This window comes from Pterocles gutturalis, unplaced genomic scaffold (assembly GCF_000699245.1).
Source record: "Pterocles gutturalis isolate BGI_N339 unplaced genomic scaffold, ASM69924v1 scaffold28283, whole genome shotgun sequence".
Taxonomy (NCBI): Eukaryota; Metazoa; Chordata; class Aves; order Pterocliformes; family Pteroclidae; genus Pterocles; species Pterocles gutturalis.
Genome location: NW_010123861.1, coordinates 40,301 through 50,001, shown reverse-complemented (window position 1 = coordinate 50,001; position 9,701 = coordinate 40,301). Strand labels below are relative to the sequence as shown.

The 9,701-nt window shown below is 38.7% G+C and overlaps 1 protein-coding gene across 1 annotated transcript in view; it reads left to right on the top strand.

The window, feature by feature from the left end:
* Positions 1-334: 334 nt before the first annotated feature.
* The window catches only part of DOPEY2 (dopey family member 2), a 44,732-nt gene continuing 35,365 nt past the window's right edge, over positions 335-9,701 (top strand). The window contains exon 1 of the mRNA XM_010078095.1: positions 335-472. Coding sequence (XP_010076397.1) covers positions 335-472 — 138 coding nt within the window. The remainder of the gene's footprint in view (positions 473-9,701) is intronic.

The window sequence follows — 9,701 nt, the reverse complement described above, 5'->3', positions numbered from 1 at the left end:
TTTACAGTGAGACTTTATATTTATTTTCTTTGTTGTTGTGTGAGAGATCCGCATGCATGTAAGGAAAAAACATGTTTCATAAGTAGGAAAATGTGACTGCAAAACTTCTAAAACAGGCAGTGGGGAGTTGGAGTCATGCCTGTTAAATTATTTTTAACTTGATGTTGAAACTTGATCAGATGACCAGTTTATTGTATCTGTCTGTGTTTCTGCATATTTATTGTTATCTTATAGTACTTTAGGTTTACCAGAACTTAAACGCAGGTTATGTTTTTGTAACTGTGTGCACGTTTTAGTTTACCAGGAAATTTCACCCTTGCTATGAGAACCGAAGATGGATCCTGAAGAGCAGGAGTTACTTGGTGATTACAGATACAGAAATTATTCTTCAGCAATTGAGAAAGCTTTGAGAAACTTTGAATCATCAAGTGAATGGGCAGATCTTATATCTTCCCTTGGCAAACTCAATAAGGTACGGTGTCACAAGAATATTTTTTCACTTGTTTATTATCTTTGTATTGTTATTAACTTTTCTGTAACTTACAGTACTTACCAAAATTGAAAATTCACTCAAGAAAAACCTTGGTTCATAGTGAAAGGGTGATGAAGGCAGCCAAGTCAGTATATTTTATATAAATGTGAGAAATTCTGGTAAAACCAACAGAGGTTTCCTTCAGATGGTATTTGTTTCCTTTATACAGCTAAGTCCATTTAGTGTTTGCATCGAAGAAACCCTCACGATGCTGGTTACTCTCTCTAGAGCAGCTAAAAAAGTCTTTCTGTAGAAAAGGAGGTGACAAGTATTAGTATATATTCTGAATCAAACTTTATATTTAAAGATCACATTTACTTGATCATGCCCTTCCCTTGTACTTGGGGAAATAATTGGTTTGCTGATGGTGTTGTCTTTTATATGACCATGGGAAATATGGATGAATAGGAAGAAAGAAAAAGACTTCTATGGGAAAAAGCCTAGAAAGCGTGTCCTCTCCTGTCCAAGAAACAAGGTGTATGTTGTTTGTGTCCCATTTGGTTTCTTTTAACATAAAGCTCTTCCTGAATGTATGTGGGGCAAGAGTAGTTAACAGTCATTAAAGGAAATAGGGGTGGGAGGAGGCAACTCCTGCAGAATTCGTAAGGAAACATCTGTTGTTACCCGATAGATGCCTCACATGGCTTTGCTGTCATTGCTAAACCTTAATTCTACGGTTTTCAAAGGGGAGGAGAATCCATGGAATTACAGAATCATAGAATATCTTGGGTTGGAAGAGCTCCATAAAAATAATCAGGTCCAACTTCCTGCTCCTCACAGGACTACCTAAAACTAAATCATATGCTAAGAGCATTGTCCAGATGCTCCTTGAACTCTTGACAGGCTGGGTGCCGTGACCACTTCCGTGGGGAGCCTGTTCCAGTGACTGACCACCCTCTCAGTGAAGAACCTTTTCTTAATGTCCAATTTGAACTTCCTCTGATGCAGCTTCATTCCATTTCCTCATGTCCTATCACGGGTCACCAGACCCATCCCCAACTTCCTTCTCTGCTGCCCCCCTTGAGGAAGTTGTAGGCTGCCATGAGGTCACCCCTTTGCCTTCCCTTCTCCAAGCTGAACAAACCAAGTGACCACAGCTGTTCCTTGTAAGGCTTACCCTCAAGACCTTTCACCATCTTGGTCACCCTCCTCTGGACACAGTAATAGTTTGATGTCCTTCTTGTTATTGAGGCGCCCAAAACTGCACACAGGACTTGAGGTGAGGCTGCAGCAGTGCAGTGTCAGAGTGGGACAGTCCCCTCCCTGGACCAGCCACCTATCCTATGCTTGGTGCACCCCGGGACGTGGTTGGCTCTTTTGGCTGCCAGGGCACCCTGTTGACTCACATTCAACTTGCCATCAACCCAAACCCCCAGGTCTCTTCCCGCAGGGCTGCTGTCCGTTCTCTTGTCCCCTGGCTTGTACGTATGTTGATGACGGGGTACGCTGATTACCCCACCTGAGGTGGAGAATCCAGCACTTGCCCTTACTAAATTTAATATGGGTGGCGATTGCCCAGCTCTCTAGCCTATCCAGATCTCTCTGTAAGGCCCCTCTATCCTCGAGGGAGTCTACATCTCCTCCTAGTTTAGTATCATCAGCAAGCTTACTTAATGTACACTCAACTCCTGCATCCAGACCATTTGCAAAAACATTAAAGAGCACTGGCCCTGAAATTGAGCCCTGGGGAACCCCACTGGTGACTGGCCACCTAACAGCCTGATGTAACCCCATTTATGATAAATATTTGAGCCCAACCCATCAGCCAGTTGTTCAGCCAATGTCTGAGCTGTGTGCTGGACAGTTTATCCAGAAGCATACTGTGAGAGACAGTATCAAAAGCTGCGCTAAAATCCAAAAAACCCCACATCTACCGTCTTCCCTTCGTCAACTAAATGGGTAACCTTGTCATAAAAGGAAATTAAGTTGGTTAAGCAGGACTTTCCCATTGTGAACCCATGCTGGCTATGACCAGTGACTGTGTTGTCTCTCAAGTGTTTTTCAATAACTCCCAGAATAACCTTCTCCATAATTTTACCAGGTACTGAAGTGAGACTGACAGGCCTGTAATTACCAGGGTCCTCCTTCTTGCTCTTCTTGAAAATTGGGAAACATTTGCCAAATTGAGGTTTTTTAAGGGCAGCCACGTTCTTTCCTCTTCAGAGGAGAGAAGATGGATATTGTTCTGGCAATAGGAGTTACACAGTTTTGCCTTCACTGTTTCATCCTTATTCCTGTTGAGGCAATACAGAGAGCTAGAGGCCTTTAGAATGCTTCCCTCAGAAGGGAAAATAAGAAATAATCAGACTGAGAGATTTCTTACTGGTGACAAGAGGTAGGCTTTGATGTTTTATCTTGACCCAGATGAACACACTGAACTTATGAACACCTGTCTGAAACTCTTATTCAGGTACAGAATTGCCAAAATATGTAGCAGCATGGTCAAAACCAAGCTGTTACATCAGTCCATCTGCTGTGGTATTTTATGGACTTAATCGTTTTAGAAGCTTAAGAATTGGTAGAGCAAATAATCTCCAGTGTTCATCTGCTTCTGTCTGTTATCTGAAAATAAGGATGATATATCAGGGGAATGTGCTGCCAAAGGGAAGATTGTGAAATAAGATGTCAACAGCTATTCTCTTAACTCCTATGATGAGTTGGTCTCTTACATAGAGATTTACATCTTTACATCCTAAAACATAAATACTGTTGTTGGGTCCTCTTAATGTTAGGGGAGGGGGAGGTATTTCTAACATAAGCCTAATTTCTTCTACAGTCACTTCTGAGGCTGAATGAATGAGCAATGAGAGAATGTGTAGGAGGGAGGAGTTCAACAGTATCTAACTGATAAAAATGTTTTTGAACACCGCACATGGTTATATTCGGGAATCTGGGTGTCAGTAACAAGCGTGTAGTGATACCTATTATTAAGCAAATGTGAAAATGCTGAGAAAGGGAGAGGCAAAAGAGGACAAGTAAGTTGAGGCGTTTCAGAAGTACTTTTCATGCCTCTAGAGTAGCATGGAAGATCTCTCTTAAGCATATGTTTCTGAAGGATCTTTGTGTTGTTGACTTTAATTATGGATGGTTTTGCTTATGTAGGTGTAATATTTTCTGAGGCTTGTCCTCCTGTAGACAGGCTTGAGCAATACCTTGTACTGTTGAGTCCCACAGGTTAACATATACACGCGTGTGTCCATGCGCACACGCACACTCTTTATTATAGAAGCTCATTAGCATTACGCTTTCCATACAAGATCTGGAGGAAGCAGCACAGGCTCTCGCTACTGAAACATGAGGAAAAGAGAATGGAGGGAGCTGATCCAGATCCTTTTGGCCTTGGCTGAAACAAGTAATCTTGGAGCTCTTGCTGCTGTTACTCCTGATGAAAAGAGACAACTCTGCTAGTTCTTTCTGTTACTACTTAGCTATCAAAGTTAAACTGAAGGTTGTTTTTCAGTTTCTCTGTTGTTCTATGGTTCTAACTGATGTTTCACAGGGACTTGTAGAACCAGGGAAGCAGCAAAGAAACTGGTTGACTTTAATCTGAATGGTCAGCCAAACGGGTCAGTTTGTAGATCTAGAAAGACCTTTTTTTTTGTCACTTAAGGGAGATGAGCCTTATCTAACTTCAGATGACTTCAGTGTGGACAGCATCACCTTGAATAACTTTTAGACAGGGAGAGGAGTAAAGGATTTAATTTTTTTTTAATTGTTTTGTGACTCATCTCTTGCTATTTAAAGTACGTCAGATTAATGCTGTCCTAAAATTGTGTGTTTTCCTCACTGGTTTTATAGGGAGCTTGAGGAGTTACTGGAGTTTTGCCCATTTTTTTTAGCTGACCTAGGCTTCCAAGGTTAGGTAAGATGAATCTCCCCTGCAGTGTTCTGAACAGAACTGCAGGTATCAAGTGTGAGCATGAAGGAAGGATGGAGAGTTGTCAGAATTTGCTAACTTACGCTACACCCTAAGTTTGTAAAGGAAATATTTTTGGGGTTTTATTGTGAATAGTGTGGGTGTTATGCATCATCATGCTGAAGGAGAAACAGTGGAAAGTAATGTTCATAAATACTTATAGAAGAATATAAATGGACAGATGCAAACAGGTGGATTAAATAAGCAGTAAATATGGATGTTAATGTTTTAATGAGTGTCTTCAGCTTTGCCCTGAAACTTACTTAAATTTCACTTGTAAATATCTCTCTCTCTCTCTCTGTGCTTTGCTTCTTTTCAAGCTCTAGTTACTATAAACCAGGCATTTAGTAGATGCAGCCTAGGCTACTCCATGCTTCAAGAAGTAGGATTATTCTCCTCTCAGTAATGTACATGGATACAGCTTTGAAACCTATCTGTATTGGTTTTGCAAGTCTGCGTATGTTCACTGTTTGGAAAGCACTGTTCTGTGACCAAGGTTTTCAGATGTTCAGTACAGCTTGCTGCATCCAGAATACAGTAATTCTTTTCAATTGTCTTGTTGCTAAAATGTGATCACGCTATTACAGATTTTGCCAGCTTGTTCCTGTGCTGTAAGGGGATACAACTCTGCAGAATCACTTTGATACTTCCAGAGAAAAAAATGCCAGGGGCAAGGGGTGTTGTCTTTTTAAACGTAGAAATAGGTGATGATTCAGCATATATGGGCTTCTCAGTGAAATGGGTGCTTTTAACATCATTTTCATGTTTTCATATCCAAAATGCTTATCAGTGTCTATTCAGAGTATAGACAGATATGTATATTATAAGAAAATGTATAAAAGTATTCATGCAGAGGGAACTTCAGGGAATTAAGAGGCTAAAAATATTATAAAGTTAGGAAAATCCAAGTGCATGGTTTACATTAGAGTTTTTAATCCATTTTACAGGCATATATTTTCTAGAAATTTTAACTCTGAATGCAGGCGAACATTAGATAAGTGACAAAGTTTGCAAAATGAAGAACTGACCAGTAGTAAATATTGTATTCCACAGCCTGCTTTTGTTAGGAAACTATGAAAGGAGATTTAAAAAAAAAAGTCTCTGAAATTTACTGGTTCAAGAAGAGCACAAAATCTCACTGGGTTTTTGGCAAGTCAATATTTAAAGTCCCCTGACTATTCATTTAATTCATATGTATTAAACAACAACAAAAAACCCAAACAAAAATCCCAACCAGCCTTCCAGAAAACCCAACCTGCATCTGATTGACAAGAATAATGGACAGGATTTTGTCATGCATATTAGCAGAAATACCTCTGTCAATATTTTTTCATCAGTTTTTGGATATCAGGGGTATGGAAGTTGCACAGAAGCTTTGCTAGTGACTGTTGCCACTGAGCCTGGCTGGCAGGCCAGTGTCCCTTTTCTGAGCAAGATGTTCATTTATAGTTATTGTTCACCGTGAAAACAAAGTACTATAACCTTTGAAAAATCCGTTGTTCTAGAGGGATTTATTTTATGCCTACAGTATTGGTTGACTCACTCAGCAATGACAGCTTTAAAAGAGCACTCTCAAACTGTTTTTTATCCTTGGACATAACACCAGTGTGTAAATGCACAGATTATAAATTCTTACAATACTGATTTTTAGTCTTTAGTCTCCAGTTTCAAAGTATCTTTTTCTAATTTGACTTTCAATAGAAAATTAGTATGTTACTTTTTGTTTCAGTAGGCTTTTCTTTGCTTCAGAAATTTGAAGGTGAATATGACCTCAACTGAACACTTGATTTGTTTGGAGGGGAAGGGGAAAGAACACAAAAATGTCATTGCAGCTGCACAACTATTGTTTGTTTCAGTAATAACACTTAATGTTACAATATGTCTGTTCTTGAGGGGAGAGAAGAGAAGGATTCTTCTGAAATACATTTAATGAGCATAGCCATTAAGTACACCGGTTGCATCATATGAGAACTCTGATTGCCACAGCTTTATAACTGTTGGCCAAATTACCAACACAAACACCACTTGCCTTCTGTTGAAGGCAAGCCTTGTATCTTTGAGAAGAAGGGAAGCTTTGCCTCCTATTTACTTTACGGAACTTTACCACACCAGATGCATAAATGCACTGTGCAGGACTAGGGACATTTTATACATTTTTTTTCCCCTTTTTAATGTAACTTCAGCTCCTAGTTTACAGTTGCCTCTGTAAAACCATCTTTAAACTTCATGCTGCTGTTTTTATGGAAGCTGGAGCTCTGTTTAGAATTTTTTTTGCTTGGAAAATGAATCAGTGGAAAATGGAATCACAGGCTCTCCTCCCCCTCTTCTTCCAACCACTGTTGTCGAAAACAAGAATTGCAGTATCTCCTAGTTGAAGATTATCTTATAAATTGATGTATGTGCTGCCTTTTTTTGTAATTCTAGTTATGTAAATAAAAATATTTACTTGATTTGCTTGGGTTTTTTATGTCTAGGCAAATTGATCTAACTGATCTCTAGTGGTGCTATAAAGCAGTGCAGAATGACTTAAACCAGTAACTGTGGAAATGCAAATATTCGTCTGTGTATGTGTGTGTGTTTTGTTTTAAGGCACATGTATACACTGCTGCGAAGAATAGCTAGTGCTCCCTTTCTACCCTTTATAGCCCCCATTCAAAGAAACCCTGAGCACTCTTATGCATTAGAAAACATTTAGTGTGTATAATATATTCTCTAGTCAGTCATAAAGAAAAATAACCTGTAAAGAGTTGAAAACAGGACATGCATCTGGGTACAAGTCATTACTTTGCATGTCTCATTTTTTCCCAGCTTACTAATTAAAGTCTTTATTATAAAAGCCAGTGGTGGGTCAAATACTTCTTGGTTTTCTGGGTTTGTTGATTTCTCACTGATCTGTGAAAACTAAACCCTGGGATGGTATATGAAGCGTGGAGTGCCTGCTGGCAGTTCAAGCTTCTCAAGCCATCCCTTACTAGCAGTTCCAGTAACATTTAACACTTCTGCCACCATAACTGCTCATGTGGAAAGCTGTTGGAGACAAGGAGGAAAAGTAGATCATGGGTAGGCTTCAGCCCCTCTGTAAATAAAGACAGTAAAATTAAGCTCACAAGAATCAAAGGACTGGGTGAACAATGTCGAAACCTGTGAGCAGAGTTGTCCATCTGTGGTCATGAGTGTTGGATTCTGAATGTGGAAGCAATGGTTTGTGATAGGAGCCTCATCTGCATACAGTGACAATGATAACCAGGCTTGCTACCACATTTAACTGCCTGTAACAGTGGAAATTATAATGGCATTTCATCAGTCCTAGATCTCACAGACAACTAATTCTTTTTTTCAGTTGCGGGAGCTCAGGATGTTTTAACATCAAGTTTCCTAGCTTTGCCTATCAGCTCATAGAAACTAGTTGGCGTTTAGAAATATATATATTATCATGTCACTCATTTCAATGAACTTGTTTAGATCTGTCTGCTAATTATATCTTTCAACTCTTTTAAAATTCTTTGAGCCCTGCAATTCTCGGGAAGCTGTTAGGAATCTGAACCTTTCAGCAAAGCAGCCGCCAGCCCACCACAGTCTTCTAACATATTGCAGTGTGGTTTAAGACCCCTTGCATCTTGTTGGAAGATCAGAGACAACTGTAAACCAAAAACAAACCACTCTTGAGAAGAATTGCAGTTTGTGTCCTACTGTGTATTTCTTCAAGTCATAAAAAAATTTTATGTACTTTTGAGAAGGGAGTTTCATCTCAGAATCATTCTGATGTGATGGGCAGAAACTCTTCTCAGCTTATGTAGGAGGATTGGAATAAATGTCTTCAAATCTTGCTTCCTGTACAGAGATATCATCTGATTCTTTAGGTGGAGCAGTATAGTTGGCACATGTACATGAATGTAGTCTTGTTCTAAGTTAGTCTCACCTGCTGGAATTTGGACATAGGAAGGTTTCAGAGTTACCCAGGAGAAATACTTAACACTGAGTTATCTCTGAATATCCACTATTCAACTCCTAATACACCTGGAGTATTTTTCCCTCTTCTGACTAAATATTTTGATGTTTGGGGAAGTACAGTTCTTATGTGCTGGTGGAGATTTACTTCACATCCTTATGAAATTAAATAAGCCAAACAAGACATTTTTGTGAGATGGCATTATTTCTTTAGTGGATCAGATTCTCTGTGTAATAAACATTGGATATTTTCATTTTCTACCTAGTTGATATTTAAATTTTAACTGATAGAATTTTAAGGTGGTATCTTCAATCTTAAGATTGAGAGGAAAAATATTTACCATTGGCATTTTTTTTTGTAATTACCTTACTTTATATATACAAAGGGTGTGGGCAAATACATACCAACCAATATAAACAAAATGTTTCAAAGTCCAGCTTTCAAGCAGTCTTCGAAGTTGTTACAAGTATTAAAGATTTCAATTTTTAATATTGAAATATTACTCATGTAATGTATGAGTAAATCTCTCAAATATAAAAGATATAAAAAGATATAAAGGACAACTCCACAAATATAACCTGGTTTAGTTTCATATTTGAAATATTGATATATTCTTGGATTCTAGTTTTTTGTACTTATTAAAATGCAGATCTCATGCTCGTTGATAGGGAGGGAAGGAAGGAAATTAATTGGCTCTAAATGGCATCTTTACTATATATTTCAGAATGGTGTGACATTTCTATCTCCTATTGTTAGAAACTCTCAGCCTTTTCCTTCTTGAGTACATTTTATCTACTAGAAACTCTTTGCTAGCAGATAGTTTCTCAGTTTAGGCAGGGCAGTGAATGGGAAAAATAACACAGTAGTGGTTTCACAGATTCTAGCTTCTCGTGTCCACCAGCTGCAAAGGCTTAAACGCTAAGTTGCACACACCTTTGAGACATGGTGGGTTTTATCTCTTCCTCTAACTGCTGTTGAGAGTATTCAGCATTCAAGTGAATGCTAAAATCACTGTTGAACTGTTGGTTGTTTTTTTCTAGGAAATGAGCAAGGAAGGGTTACTTCACTTTGCTGCTTTTTCAAAACCTTTTTTCAGGCGGGATAGAAGAACCTCTCAAGTTTAAAACAGTTAGATAGGATAAGACCATAACTTAACCTTTGGGACAGTCAGGAATTTGCCTAATCCTGAAAATATCCCAAATGTCAATCTGCAGTGAAACAGCTGTTTTTGTTAGCAGAGGCTAACTGATCAAAGGCTAAAGTGCCCTTTACTTGCAACTTCTTTTAACTGTCTCTGAATTGAA